The sequence below is a fragment of the Wyeomyia smithii genome, chromosome 2 (assembly GCF_029784165.1).
Source record: "Wyeomyia smithii strain HCP4-BCI-WySm-NY-G18 chromosome 2, ASM2978416v1, whole genome shotgun sequence".
Taxonomy (NCBI): domain Eukaryota; kingdom Metazoa; phylum Arthropoda; class Insecta; order Diptera; family Culicidae; genus Wyeomyia; species Wyeomyia smithii.
The window spans coordinates 127,837,122-127,853,212 of record NC_073695.1 but is presented as its reverse complement, the minus strand read 5'-3'; the positions used below and the strand labels follow the sequence as shown (position 1 = coordinate 127,853,212).

The following is a 16,091-nucleotide window of genomic DNA, read 5'->3' as shown; positions in this document are numbered from 1 at the left end:
AAAATTTCGGAGAGGAGTCAGACTGATTAGTGGTAAGTAATTTTAGGGGGGGAGTCATGTCGAACGCTACCTATCGTTACATAGGAGGGGGGGTCTGAAATCTAGATTTTCAGCGTTACGTAATTTGTAATATAACACGTCGATGTTGCACCATCATGTTTCATATCAGAGCAATTCCATCACAAAACCGGGCAATCAATTTAGTCGACCATTGCAAATACAGTGATCACCCGATTATATCACCCCCTTGATGATGTTTGGAGTGATAAAATAGGGAAAGTGATAAAATCGGGAATTTTTTTTATTATTATTTTGTTATAAAAGATGGTAAACCAATAATTTAACACGTAAAATTAGCGATTTTGATTACTACAAGAAATCGAATCATATGAAAAAGCAGTTCTATCCGTCTGTCTGCTTCTCTGATCCTTATAGACGTGGGAACTACTGTACTAATCGGCGTGAAAATTTTTATGTAGGGGTTTTTGAGGCCGGAAAAGGTTATAAGAGTATTATTTATTTATTTATTTGTTTATTTGGTCGGCCACTAGCACATTCCAAGGCTATCGGGCCGTTGGTATGTATACATATTCGGTTATAATTATAATTTATTCATATACACTTTATAATCAATTATAATTATATTCTTATAAACTAAGATTTTTAAGGAATAACATCTAAATAAGATCATATAAATTACTTTGTTTTATAAACCTCACACATCTTTTGATTGCATTTGCATCATCTTTAAGCTCTTTAATACTGCTTATTGAGTGTTTATTTCTAGCAGAAGAAAGTTGTTGACATTCATTAAAAATATGATTTACTGTTAACGGTGCTTTACATATGTCACAATTTGGAGAGATGCCATGAGACATGAGATATGAATGTGTCAAATTTGTGTGCCCTAGTCTCAATCGCGTTATTATTACACTATCTCGACGGTTTAAAACATTTATGCTACTCCAACATTTGGTGGACTCTCTTATTTGTCTATACTTGTTGTCTATTATATTATTCCAACCTTGTTCCCATGAGGAAGACAATTTGAATTTAATATAATTTTTATAATCTTTCGCTTCTAGTGGTAAATTATTCGGAGATTCGTCCAATGCTTTTTTGGCTGTATTGTCAGCTATTTCATTACCATAAATTCCAATATGGCTAGGGACAAAATAGAACGATACTTTCCTACCAGAGAAATATATAGTTTTAATGTTAATGAGTATAGTTTTAATAATAAGATGACTACAAAATTTGTTTGCAAGCGCCTGTAGAGCGCTTAGTGAATCAGTAACAATTATATTTTTTTCGAAGTTGTTCCGCAAAATTTCGATCATAACTTTATTTATAGCAGTTAGCTCTGCATTGTAGGATGAACAATGATCTGGTAGCCGAAATTTGCATGTCCTATTATGGTTTTCCATGTAAAAGGCACATGCAGTAGTATCGCCACGTTTAGAGCCGTCTGTATAGTAAAATATACTATCATTATGGTATTGTTTAAATGCGAGAAATTTCTTTTTAAACACGATTGGGTTAACATTATTTTTTCTCATTTCGCATAATTCTGTATTAATCTCGAATTGTGGGACTGTCCATGGTTTTAAAATAGGGCTCATTTCATCTTCTATTTCCAGGAATTTAATATGGTGTTTTTCTAAAATTTTCCCACATCGTGCTGGAAACGAATTATCCCATTGACCATTGCGATCTTGAAACTGTTTTAAATTTTGGTACATGGGATGATGCGAGTTGCGCAATACTCGTGTCATCTGATTGAGTGTGTGTTTTTCTCTTCGGAAACTGAGCGATTGCATGTTCGAATCCACTAATATACTGATTACTGGACTTGACCTGAATGCTCCACTAGATACACGAACACCTTGATGGTGGACTGAGTCTAATGATTTCAACAGTCCAGCTGTTGCAGAACCATAAACGCAATCACCATATTCTAATCGTGACAGTACCATCGAATTGTGCAATTTCAGCAATGTTTTGCGTTCTGAACCCCATTTCGTACTTGCCAATGATTTAATTATATTTAAGGCTTTCGTCGATTTTACCTTTGTTTCTTTAATACGGGCTTTCCATGTCAGAGATTTGTCAAATATCATGCCTAGAAATCGAACTTCTTCTGATTCCTTAATTTTCTGTTGATCTAAGTAGAATTCTAAGCAACTAGGATGCTTTCGTCTCTTGCAGAAATGTACAAATGTAGTTTTACTAATAGAAATTTTGAAACCATGATTTGTAAGCCATGCATGAATTTTATTAATTGATGTTTGTATTTGTTTTTTGATAGACTTAAGATTTCTTGATGACATGTAGAGAACAAGATCATCTGCATATAGAAGTAGCTTACATTTTTGTGATATAGTTTTGCACACATCGTTAATTGCTATTAAGAAGAGGGTCACGCTTAGAACCGCACCCTGTGGTAAACCATTATCTTGTTCATAAAAAGATGATAAATTGTTACCTTGAGAGACGCAGAACTTACGCTCAATTAGGAAATTATGAACGAAAGCCAACATATTTCCGTCAATTCCAACTGATTTCAGCTTTTCAAGAATATGCCTTTGCCATGTTAAATCATATGCTTTTTCTAGGTCAAAGAAGACCGCATACGTGTGTTCCTTTGCAGAGAAAGCTTTCCTAATATCATTTTCTAAAATTGTTAAACTGTCTATTGTGGATCGGCCAGATCGAAAACCGAATTGAATATTTGATAAGATATGGTTTTTTTCTAGAAAATTCATCAATCTATTGTTGATCATTCGTTCTAGAATCTTGCATAAACAACTTGTCAGGGCAATCGGTCGATAACTTGTTGCATCTGACGGATCTTTGTTAGGTTTCAAAACTGGGATTAATATTGATAAACGCCATGCATCTGGAAAAACATTGTCACACCATATACGATTGTAGAATTTTAGTAGGTATCGTTTTGAATGAAAGGATATTTTTTTTTTTAACATTTCATAATGTATTTCATCAATACCAGGAGAAGAAGCTTTAGTACTATTCAGAGCATGTTCTAACTCGTAAATGCTAAGTTCACAGTTGTACGCCTCGCATTTTTTACTGGTTTTAGTGAATGTAATAGGATGTTTTTCTTTTCGTGATTTGATAGCTTTGAATGAATCAGAGTAATTTTCCAAGGAATAGATATTTGAAAAGTGCTTCGCTAAATATTCACATATTTGTTTCTTGTCTGAAATTACTGAATTATCAGCGTGAAGAGCCGTTATGGACTTCAAAGAATGTTTTCCATTTATACTTCTGACTTTTTTCCAAACTTGGGATTGGGGAACGGATGAGTTAATGGATGAAACCATTTCTCTCCAGCACTTTGTTTTATAAAATCTGATCAACGCTCGAGCTTTTGATTTTGCAATTTTGTACTTTTGTTCATTTTCCTCTGTTGGTTGTTTCTTGAATACATTTAGGCGTTTCTGCCTTAGCTTAATTGCGTTTGCTATGTATTGAGTTGTTCCACCATGGAACAGATTTATTACCAACTTTGGACGAAGATTTTTTAATTGTTTTAGCAGCAGCGTTAATTATTGTATCGACAATATGAGAGTTTTGATCATTTAAGAGTTGCGGAAATACTTTTCTTGGAAATTAACTAGATTGTTATACCTTAGCCAATCTGCAGATTTGAGAATCCAATGTGGACGCTTTTCATCTGTAGTTCGAGCACTTAGTGGAGTAATTATAATAGGATAGTGGTCGCTATTACATGTATCATTATGAACTTTCCAAGAAAATATTTGAGAGAGCATAGGTGAGCATACTGTCAAATCAATACAAGATTCGGTACCGTTTGAATTCAAATGAGTTCCAGTTCCATCATTCAGTAAGATCAGTTCTAAGTTATCAATCAAATCGGCTATGACTCTTCCTCGAGGAGAGACTGTTTTAGATCCCCATACAATATTATGTGCATTGAAATCCCCAACTATCATAAAAGGCTTCGGTAACTGGCTTACTAAATCAGTGAGATCATTACTAGAAATCGAACAATTCGGTGGTAAGTAGATATTACAGATTGTAAATTTTGTTGGTACAAGTATTTGAACAGCTACTGCTTGGAGCTGTGTATTAATGTTTATTCGATGAGATGCAAATGTTGACCTGACAAGGGGGACAACACCACCACGAGCATAGTCGTTACCTGCTGAAAAGTCATGTCTATAGACATCGTAGTTTTAAAAAGTTGCTGCTTGGTGGAGTTTCAAATGAGACTCTTGCAAGCATATAATCATAGGTTTCATATCGGAATCTAGCATCCTAATTTCATTGAAATTGTTAAAAAATCCATTACAATTCCATTGAATGATCGAATTTTTATAATCCAGCACTTAAAGGGGGAGAACATTTGAAATTCAATATTTCAATGCTAGCTTCCTTTCTATTCATAGCTTTAAATTACTTTTTGATTTTTTGAGATTCGGGGGCTTTTCTTCCTCGCTTGTTTCAGAGCGGGGTCGATACGGCTTTTGTAGCTCAGCCTCCATGTGATCATCTGTGCTCTCATCATCGTCGTTCGAATTGAGAGTCGTGTTTATATAGAGTGCTGAGTTAAAGCTTGTACCTGGCCTCTGAGATTTAGTTTGTGGTATCTTGGTATGTGTAGTTTTCGTGTTTAGTGTATCTAATGTTCTGTCGAATGTTTCGGGATTGGGAGTACCCGTTAACAGTGAGTGTTTCTGTATTGTCTGTGTCGTGTTTGATGGTTCATTTTCTTTGTTGTCAGTAACAGTTTGTCTGTCTACATTTGAGTTACATTGAGATCCCCTTAGCACGTCACGGTAGCTAACGTTCAATGAGTTCCTAGCCTTGTATCGGTTTTTGGCCTCTCGCATACTTACACCCTCAGTTACTTTAATGCGTACGATCTCCTGTTCGGACTTAAAAACTGAACAATCAGTGGACCACGAAAAGTGGCTAGATGATGTACAGTTTCGGCAGATGGTTTGTACAGAGCAAACATCGGATTTATGTTCCTCTTCGCAGCAGTTACTGCACACTTCTTCCTTCGAGCAATACTTTGCTGGATGACCGTAGTATTGACACTTATAACACCGGATTGGCCTAGGGATGAACATCCGCACAGTTAACACGAGGTAACCCACCTTGACCGTCTCTGGAATCCCCGATGAGTTGAATGTAAGAATCAAACTGTTTGTTGGCTCCAATACACTTGACCGCTTTCGCTTCATCTGTTCCACGTGGCAAACACCTTGGTTGGATAGATCATCAGCGATCTCCTCCATAGTAGCGTAACGAAGTTCAGCATTTGTAATTATTCCTCTGGTCTGGTTCAGTTTCGCGTTTTCTTCGACTCGTACAGCCATATCGCCCAGCATTTTGCAGCGAAGCAGTTGATTGGCTTGGGCAATGTTCTTGGTCTTCACTAGTAGGGTTCCGTATCGAAGCTTCACAGTATTGAGAGGTTCTCCGCAGGCAATCTTGATCCCCTTGTGGATGAAGATGGGGCTGACTTTTTCGAACGATGCATCTTTGATGTCCATACGCCTTACAACGAGGAACTTGGGACCCTCCCGGTGGCCGTCGAGCCGTGGGAAGACATCTCCGCCTTTGTCACCACTTTTTTTCTTCTTGTTTCCTCCTCCTTTAGGAGGACTCATCTTGGCAAAATCCAATTATCCAGTAGACAATGTTCAACCACTTTCACAGAAAAAAGATATAGGCGCCAAACAAAGGATAAAGAAAAAAATTGCTTTGTTCTATATAGAAGCAGGAGCGAAAATTTATACATGTGAACTCTCCGAGTGTACTATAACGAATGTTATAAGAGTAGCTCGAGACCCCTTCCTCTTCTCAAAGGGAGGGCTTTCATACAAATATAACACAAACTTCTACGTAACTTAAAAACTAATCAAGCAAATGGAACCAAATTTGACATGATGAGGTTATTAGGAGTAAGAAATATGTCAATGGTCACTTGACACCCCTCCCTCCTCTGGAAGAGGGAGGGCTCTCATATAAGTAAAACATAAATTTCACTACTAGTTCGTAGGTTAGGTACTAGTGTTTGCATAAATCTGTGAAGTTGTTCTCTTAGTGTCATTCATATCTCAAGCAGCTCAAAAAATTAGTTTCAGCTATTATCTAAGGTTACGGAAGAGGGATCAGAAATGACCCAAAATGTGTTTATGTGGTTTACTGATAGCCCTTTCACAAAATATCTCTTCAATACATTTCAAAACACATGAAAATTGAGACTTTTTGTACTTTTTCTTCATTCACCCAGAAGCAGAAACAAATCGATGACGTACGTAACGTATCTAACAGTCACAATCCCTGGCTTTTTGGACCGATAGGCCTGAGCAAAACTAGAGAGGGAAAAAAATCGATGAAGTAGTTGAAACAACACCAATGATTTTAAAAATAAAAATTAATCGAGGATACTGTCTACAGACATTAAAAGACGAAAGCTTGTATCTTAAATGACAGTGGAACTGGCACTTGTAAATAATTGCGAGATTCGGAGATGGTGGACATACAATGTTATATGATGATAAAATTGGGTGAAAAAGGTGATAAAATCGGGGGCAGATAAAATCGGGTACTGATATAATCGGGTGATTACTGTATTTTCATAGCCAAAAAAAAATCGGTTTTCGATGGTTTTTGATGCCAAATGACTTAGAAACGCATGAAACGTCGAGAATTGGTGTCATCTGAAAAAAAAAAATTGCAAAAATCGACTCTCTGGGACTTAATCGTTTTTTCAATTGTGGAAGGCGGAGTTTAAAACATTTAGAATCTATTTAATGAAATTGATTGCTAGTCTCTTGAAATAGCCTGTATAATGATATACACTATAAGTAGCATCGAATACATCATAATTCATAATATAGTGAAAAATGAGTATAAAATAAAAAAGCACTTCGGTTCGTTTGATTGGTGTGACGTCTTCGACAAAGTTGTAGATAATAATTCTGTCTTTCCAAAAAAATACATTTAAAAAAATCATTTATTGAAAAATAAAATAAGACGAAAAATTAAAAAACAATTATGTATTCAAATGAGCTCATTTTTTTAAAATCTGATTTTTTAATAAAACCTACAAAAGATTGCCAAAACAATGAAACCAGTCCGACCATTCAGAAGTTAAGAAAAAAAAGTTATCGTTTTTTGAAAAAAACAAAATTTTTTTTTGAAAAAAAACAAATTGTTTGAATCGTTTTTTCAAAAGGAATATTTTTCTTTTGAAAGGACAAAATATTATCTACAACTTTGCCGAAGACACTATGTCAATCAAACAAACCGTTTCGACTGTAGACATATTTTTAATTTCCAATAGAGCACTGTATGAGGAATTAAGAATATTTTTACGGTCAAAAAGGTTTATTTGACTGTCAGTCAGTATGTCAGTACCTGGCAAAGTTGTAAATAATAACTTTGTACTTCCAAAAAAGATGTTTTTAAATAGTTTATTTGACACGGCACGATACAATTTATGTTTAACTGAGCCAAGTACATTTTTTTTTAAATTCTAAATTAGCAGGGAAAAGAGGGAGGCCTTTTCTTTATTCTCGCGGCCGACTACGAGCTAGTGGGGATTTAAGGTGAGAGGAGGGGTGTTACAATTTTGATTTCAACTATATTGAGTTATACGATTTATTTATTTGTACATGGCTAAGCAGTGATGTTCTATTTGAGCAGTTTGGACTGAGGTGTCTGCGTGAACATGAAGATGCCGAGTCTTCGTTTGGGTGTCTCCAGCTTAGTGTATCATCTTCTTTCAGCGTGTAGCGGGAATGGTAATCTAACAAATAGATAGAAGAGTTTCATATTTTAATACCAGCGTGTTTTATGAACACGTATAGCTGTGTCATGTACTGGAGATCACCGCTTCCCAGAATGTCTCTAACGGGTACGTTCGGTTGTTTTCCTCGGGCCCGAAGGGAATCTATAAGCTCAGACCTAACACCACAGTATTCGGTACACGACCAAACAACATGCTCGATGTCATGGTAGCCATCGCCACAAACGCAGTGATTACTGTCTACAAGCCCTATACGAAAGAGATGCGTGTTTAACGTATAGTGATTGGACATAAGTCTGGACATCACGCGAATGAAGTCCCGACCTACATCCAACCCCTTGAACCATGCTTTCGTCGATACCTTAGGAAAAATGGAATGTAGCCACCGTCCCAGTTCATCTGAGTTCCATGATGATTGCCAACTGTTGAGTGTTCTCTGACGCAAAATGCTATAAAATTCATCAAAAGCAGTTGGTCTTTCATAAATATCGCCGTCAATAGCACCCACCTTAGCTAAAGAGTCAGCCTTTTCGTTACCCGGAATCGAGCAATGAGAAGGGACCCACGCTAAGGTAACCCGGTAATTTTTATCTGTTAGAGCACTTAAAAACCGCCATATTTTCCCCAGGAAATACGGGGTGTGCTTCACAGGCTTCATTGATCGCAGAGCCTCAATGGCACTGAGACTATCTGTGAAGATGAAGTAGTGGTCTATGGGTAGGGTTTCGATGATTCCAAGAGAGTACTGAATAGCAGCAAGTTCTGCGACGTACACGGAAGCAGGAGCATCGAGTTTGTAGGAGGCGGTAAAATTTTCGTGGAAAACACCGAAGCCAGTGGACTCATCTAGATTAGATCCGTCAGTGAAAAACCTTTTATCATAACTAACATGTTTAAACTTATTGGAAAAAATCTTAGGGATCTCTTGGGGTCGCAATTGATCCGGGATACCAGAAATGTCTTGTTTCATGGTGGTGTCGAAGAATATAGCATTATTAGAAGTAGCTAAAAGTGCGACATTGGAGGAATCGTATGAAGAAGGATTAATATCTTGAGCCATATAGTCAAAATATAAAGTCATAAATCTGGATTGAGATTGAAGGTCGACCAACCTCTCGAAATTTTCAATTACTAATGGGTTCATAACTGTGCATCGAATTAGCAACCGGTAAGAGAGATTCCAAAAACGATGTTTCAACGGAAGAATACCCGCTAGCACTTCAAGACTCATCGTATGGGTCGACTGCATGCAACCCAAGGCAATACGCAAACAACGATATTGTATTCTCTCTAATTTTATAATGTGCGTGTTCGCGGCGGAGCGAAAGCAGAAACAGCCGTTCTCAAGAACTGACAATATCGTTGTTTGGTATAACCTTAGAAGGTCTCCTGGGTGAGCACCCCACCAAGTTCCGGTAATCGTACGAAGAAAATTAATCCTCTGTTGGCATTTTTGTGTCAGATACCTAATATGACAAGCCCAGGTGCATTTGGAGTCGAACCAGACCCCGAGATATTTAGCGACTAAAACCTGAGAGATCGTTTTACCCGTTAGTAGGAGCTGCAGCTGAGCTGGGTTATGCTTCCTAGAAAAAACGACCAGCTCAGTTTTCTCCGGAGAGAATTCGATACCCAGCTTAAGAGCCCATTCAGACAAATTGTCTAAGGTATCTTGCAATGGTCCTTGCAGGTCGCTAGCCTTGCCACCAGTAATGGATACAACGCTATCGTCTGCAAGTTGCCTTAGCGTGCATGAATTTGCAAGACATTCATCGATGTCATTGACGTAAAAATTATATAAGAGAGGACTTAAACATGAGCCCTGGGGGAGGCCCATGTAACTAATTCGGGAAGTTGTCGAATCGCCATGTGAGAAATACATATGCTTTTCTGACAACAAATTGAGCAAAAAGTTATTCAAATATGGTGAAAGTCCCTGCGAATGAAGTTTCGCGCTTAAAACTTCTACAGAGACAGAGTCAAAAGCCCCCTTAATATCCATGAACGCAGAAGCCATTTGCTCTTTTCGAGCAAAGGCTAGTTGAATTTCAGTAGAAAGCAACGCTAGGCAATCGTTCGTCCCTTTGCCCCGGCGAAAGCCAAATTGAGTATCTGAAAGTAACCCGTTTGTTTCGACCCATTTGTCTAACCGTAAGAGGATCATTTTCTCCATTAATTTCCGGAGGCAAGAGAGCATCGCAATCGGCCTATATGAATTGTGATCAGAGGCAGGTTTCCCGGGTTTCCGAATAGCAATGACTTTTACGCCTTTACTGTTTTTTCGCCTTTACTAAGCTCTTCATCTGCCTGCCCAGTGCCTCGTACTTTCGAAGCAGGTTGACAGTGCCGTACTCCCGGTAGTCCTTATACGCCGCGGACCTTCGCGCGTACAGCTCAGAGCACTCTTTGTCCCACCATTTGTTGGGAGGGCGCTGTCTAATCGTTACCCCGGGTATCGGTTTCGTCTGAGCTTGAGTCGCGGCGTCGATTATCAAGCCAGCTAAGAACGCGTATTCTTCCTCCGGAGGAAGTTCCTCGTGAGTCTCGATAGATTGCGCTATAATAGACTCATAACACTTCCAATCAATATTACGTGTAAGGTCGTAGGAAATATTGATTGGGTTCGGGGGAGTTGAACCATTAGCAATTGATATAACGATTGGAAGATGATCACTACCGTGGGGATCGTTGATTACTTTCCACCGGCAATCTAGCGCTAGTGATGTCGAGCAGAGGGATAGGTCAAGCACGCTTTCACGTGCTGGAGGATTAGGTACACGTGTCGCTTCCCCAGTATTCAAAACTGTCATATTGAAGTCGTCGATCAAGTTACAGATTAAAGAAGATCGGTTGTCGTCGTACAGCGACCCCCATAGCGAACAGTGAGAATTAAAATCTCCCAATATCAAAAAAGGCGCGGGAAGCAACTCTGCTATATCAGTGAGATGTTTCTGTTCAATCCGCGCGGATGGAGGCATATATAACGAAACAAGGCATAGGTCTTTTCCATCCATATTCGTTTGAATGGCAACGACTTCAATATTCGAGATCGAGGGGAGGTCGATTCGGAAGAAGGAATAGCACTTTTTAATCCCTAAAAGTACCCCTCCACCGTGTGAGTCTCGATCTCGACGAATAATGTTAAAATCGTGGAAATTGAGTTGATCGTTTGAATTGAGAAAGGTTTCACAGAGCGCAAATGCGTCACAATTGTATGTATTTATTAAATGAGAAAATAGATCGAATTTGGGGATGATACTTCTGCAATTCCACTGTAATACAGTGATAAAATTCATAACCTCTTTCGCCGTATTAGTCATCGAAAGATATGATAGCTGAAATGAGGGGCCAAGTTGCTGCTAGTTGCATCAAAAAGGTTTTCACTGTAGGAAGAAGGGCAAGAAGAATATTTTGTAGGGGATCTGGTATGTTGAATGTTTTAAATATCCAGTCCACAATATCAGAAAATTTTATGAACCCTGTTTCTATTTTATCTTCTGATCGAGAAATGGGTGCCCGAGGGGTTTTTGGTGCCCCAGGAAGCGGTGGGTACTCCTGGTTTGATTTAAAATTAAAACCGGGAGGTACTTGCTTCGGTTTTTCTTCACCGCTTCCTTTTTGTGTTGGCTTATTGGTCATTCCGCTAGGGGTTATCTTGAGACCTTTGCGAGAAAGATTAGGAGAGTTGATCATTCTCCTCTTCCTAGATCCTTCTGGCATGGCATAAGAACACCCTTCGACGGGATCGTCAGATGTACCCTCATCGGTTGGCAAAAAGGAAAAGATGTTTCCTGTCGAGGGTGGCTCAGCACTCTTCAGCATTTCTGCGAAAGAGCGCTTTGATCGTTCCTTGAGGGAACGCTTTATTTTTTCCTCGCGCTGTTTGTACGCGGGACACGCCGAAAGGTCATGCCGAGTTCCCTCGCAGTAAAGACACTTTTCAGTATCCTCACTGCAAGCGGTCTCAGCATGATTGCCTCCGCACTTGCTGCAGCGTGCCTTGTTGCAGCAGTAGGTGGCTGTATGACCTAACTGCTTGCAGTTTTGGCAATGCATGACCCGCGGTACGAACAGGCGTACAGGCAGACGAACCCTGTCCAAAGAGATGTAGTTCGGCAGTGCGGATCCGGCGAATGTTACACGGAAGGAATCCGAAGGGAAGAATTTCTTCTTCCCTTCTTCGATGGATACTGAATGCAATTGCTTGACATCCAGTATCTTTACATCTTGAATCAGGGGGTTTTTGAAGCAGCCAACCCCGTGACGCAAAATGTCATCGACCGTGAGGCTTCCTTCGGTAACCACACCGTCGATCTCCACGTCCTTGGCAGGGATGTACACGCGGTACTCTCTCGTGAAGAGCTCGTAGCTAGCAATTGCGTTTGCTTGCTTCAAGCTACTCACAACAACTCGCAGTTTGTTCGGTCTAACCTTTGTAATTTCGGTTACGTCCGAAAACTGTTTTGCCAGGTCCTTGCCGATTTGAATTATATTTAGAGGCTTCTTTATGGGCCTGAAGTAAACTAAGAACGGACCTTTCGAAGCATCTGGGTAAGCTTTCACCCGTGTTGCCGGTACCCTTGGTACGGGGCTAGGTAGCGGGGAAGGTAGAGGGGAATTGATGGGGGAGATCTCAATCTCTTCCCCAGTTGTTTCCACATCCAGGAATAGTTGCACCTGCATGTCGTCCATTTTGCGGGAGCGTTACGCTCTACCGCACACAAACGATAAATATTCGAATGTGGGGGGGGGGGGGGGGGGTCAAATAGTTGCTATTAAATTTTAAAAACAATTTTTCAAACTACAATGGATCAAAATTAAAAAAAAGGCAGTAATACTAATACTAATAACAATAGTAATAATAATAATAATAATAATAATAATAATAATAGTAATAATAATACTAATAACAATAATAGTAATAATAATTATAATAATAACAATAATAATACTATTAATAATAATGATAAAAATTCTAAAGTGAATACTTCACCGAACGTCTAAGTCACGACCTCACGGCTGATAGTAGGATTAATCGAGCGTCTCCGCAGAACAAACAATGACGATCCAGCTTCGTGTTGTGACACAGTGGCCGTATCCTACACGCGACCTTGTAGATGCCACTTGTAGTTGACTTCCACTCGCTCGATCGTATGGTGGTCCGTGCTGCTAGCGGGGTAACAGCGGTGCGGGAGAATTATTCTTGCTGATATATCAGCTGCGTATCGGATCACTGGCGGGGTAGCCTGCCCCTACCAGTGTGCAGAAGATGTTTCTGCCGATAAACTACCGGCTATTGTTATCGCGCAGCACAAGAAATAATCGACAAAAAAACACCCGTACGATAACTCGTGTATTGTTATTTTGCAAACTCAAACGGAGATGAACAATTTGCGTCTAATCGAGACGAAAGCAAAACAACGAATGACCAAAAAAAGATGTACCCCGTGAAAAAAAATAGCTTTTTTTTCTGATTCTTCCATGACCGGTTTCGTTGTTCAGGTAATCTTTCGAAGTTTTTATAAAAAAAAATCGATTTTTTTCAAGTGGGCTGTTTTGGATAATTAATTTTTAATTTTCTTTTAATTTGTTTTCAAAAAATCAATAATATGTTTTTACAGTCTATATTTTTCAGTATCAATACCATCATAATAGCATTTTTCAATGGCTTTTCAATATGAGTTGTGTTTCAAAAAATTGAACCCGTAGCACAAAAGGGCATTTTTAGCCTATGAAAACGACTATGCACAGTTTCAGCCAATGGGCACGTTCACGTTCTGATGATGTAAACTTGACAAAAAAAGTATGGTTGAACTGTTGAAACGACGCAAACTCAGAAACAACGAGTCAATTGTGTTGCTTATTGATTGAGATCCCTATCCCTGGCGAAGGACATTATTGTGGTAAGGGGCTGTCCACATACCACGTGGACAGCTGGGGGGGGGGGGGGGTTGTGTGATGTCCACGGTCCTTACAAAAATTTTATAATTCATATGGGCATTTGTCCACTGGGGGAGGGGGGGGGGTCAAAATCGTTAAAAATCTGTCCACGTGGTATGTGGACGGCCCCTAAATAAAACGAATAAATTGTCTGGTACAGCATTCGCATAAACAAGTACAAGTGTCCTAGAGAGTATATTTTTCAAACAAAATCAAAAAAACATATTCCATCAGTATCCACCGTTTCATGAACTTTCAAGACACTTGGAATAGAAAACATTATTCAAATTCCATGCACCTCCCGTGTGTGATTTTGTAAATGACATGGAAGCATTCAACATTTTCCGCGAGACACAATCTTAATTTTGGTTGAGTTATATTTTTTTGCACAGAGTAGTTTTTTGAAACATTTTGTAAATTTGTTTTGAAATATCTTGCCATTTTACATGGTATTTTTTTCCAATTCAACATTGCCACCCTAACGACAATGATGTAGCAAATATTATATTTTCAGGAATTTTTCTATTGGTATTGAGTGAAAAGTGATTTTTTTCTTTTTTACTCATTTTTACACAATATTATAAACCACTCTATGTCAAATAAATGAACCACCCTAATGAAACATAATGTTTTCGATGCTAGTTATAGTGTATATCATTATACAGGTTATTTCGAAAGACTAGCGATCAATTTCATTAAATAATTTCTTAATATTTTGAACTCCGCCTTCCGCATCTGAAACCGCCATTCTCTACTGCGAAAACTTGCCGAACTTTTTGTGGATATGTTAACCTTTTCTACCTTTTTGTCCATCCTGACACACGTTTTATACAAGCAAGATCTCTAAACCAACTGGGAACTTGAACCTGCCACCAAAACAATCTCATTATGGGAGTAGGAGACAACACACTTTTTTTTCACTCTCTTTTTGACAAAAATCTCAATCATTGGCTGAATGATCATGAATGATCTTTGTTCATCATATGTACATATTGCGACTAACCCCATATACTCAGCTGTGCACATTTAGATACAGATGTTGTTGTTAGCAGTCACGACAAGAGGCGAATAGTGCGAAGGAAGAGAAAGAGAGTATGCCAGCAGGGATACTATATACATGGTGCTCCTTTGCAATCCTCGTAACTCGTCTTACACATAGATCTGCTTGCAAATGTGAGAAGAGTAAATGTATATCGCACACTGACAGAGATGTTAATGCATCACAAAGGAGATTTATATGTATTCAAAAATCGCTAGAAAAGATTTTCTTCCATCGCTGTGTACAAGATTCTGGGTAACTACTTTCAAAATCAAATGCTAGTGTATAACACAAAAAAAGGGTCAGAAAAGCGTTCCGGTTACCGCAGGTGTACCGCAAGGTTCCATCCTGGGTCCGGTACTGTGGAACGCCATGTATTACGCGTTTTAAAACTAACACTCCCTCCAGGGGTGGTGATCGTGGGCTTCGCCGACGACATAACTCTTGAGGTCTATGGCGAGTCAATTAGAGAGGTAGAGTTAAAGGCCGCGCTATCAATACGCGTAGTGGAAGACTGGATGCACTCCAGGAAACTGGAGCTAGCGCACCACAAGACTGAAGTTATTGTTGTAAATAACAGAAAGTCGGAGCAGGAGGCATCGATTAGTTCTGGTGCATGCACTATCGCCTCAAAACGCTCGCTGAAGCTCCTGGGGGTTATGATCGACGACAAGCTCACGTTCGGGAGCTACGTCGATTATACCTGGAAGAAAGCTTCCATGGCTGTGGCAGCGCTATCTCGCATGATGGCAAACAGCTCGGCGGTCCGTAGCAGCAGGCGCAAAGTCCTTGCTAGCGTGACCACGTCCATACTCAGGTATGGAGGACCAGTGTGGTCCAAGGTATTGAGTACCTCGTGCCATCGCGGCAAACTCGAGAGTACGTACAGGCTAATGTGCCTAAGGGTCGCGTGCGCATACCGAACAGTGTCGTACGAGGCGGTTTGCGTCCTGGCTGGCATGATGCCCATCAGCATCATCGTCAAAGAGGATGTAGAATGCTTCGACCAACGCGACACGAGGGGTATACGCAACACCATACGGTCATCTTCAATGGTCAGGTGGCAGCGGGAGTGGTCCAACACTACAAAAGGTAGATGGACACACCGACTCATTCCATAGTTAGCATGCTGGATTAATAGGCGCCATGGGGAAGTATCCTTCCACCTGACACAGATCCTGTCAGGCCATGGCTGCTTTATGCAGTACCTGCATAGGTTCGGGTACGCCGAGTCCCCTATGTGCCCCGCTTGTACGGGTGCGGAAGAAAGCGCGGAGCATGTGTTCTTCACATGTCCGCGTT

General features: G+C 39.6%; 1 protein-coding gene across 1 annotated transcript; it reads right to left on the bottom strand.

Annotated features, from left to right (window-relative positions):
• Positions 1-4,427: 4,427 nt before the first annotated feature.
• On the bottom strand, positions 4,428-5,663 carry LOC129719883 (uncharacterized). Its single transcript, XM_055671298.1, has one exon. The coding sequence runs from the start codon at positions 5,661-5,663 to the stop codon at positions 4,428-4,430; it is 1,236 nt and encodes a 411-aa protein (XP_055527273.1).
• Between the last annotated feature and the right edge of the window lie 10,428 nt (positions 5,664-16,091).

What these genes read in the sequence shown, in the direction of transcription:
- LOC129719883 (XM_055671298.1), bottom strand. Translation starts at nt 5,663, where the DNA reads ATGAGTCCTCCTAAAGGAGGAGGAAACAAGAAGAAAAAAAGTGGTGAC.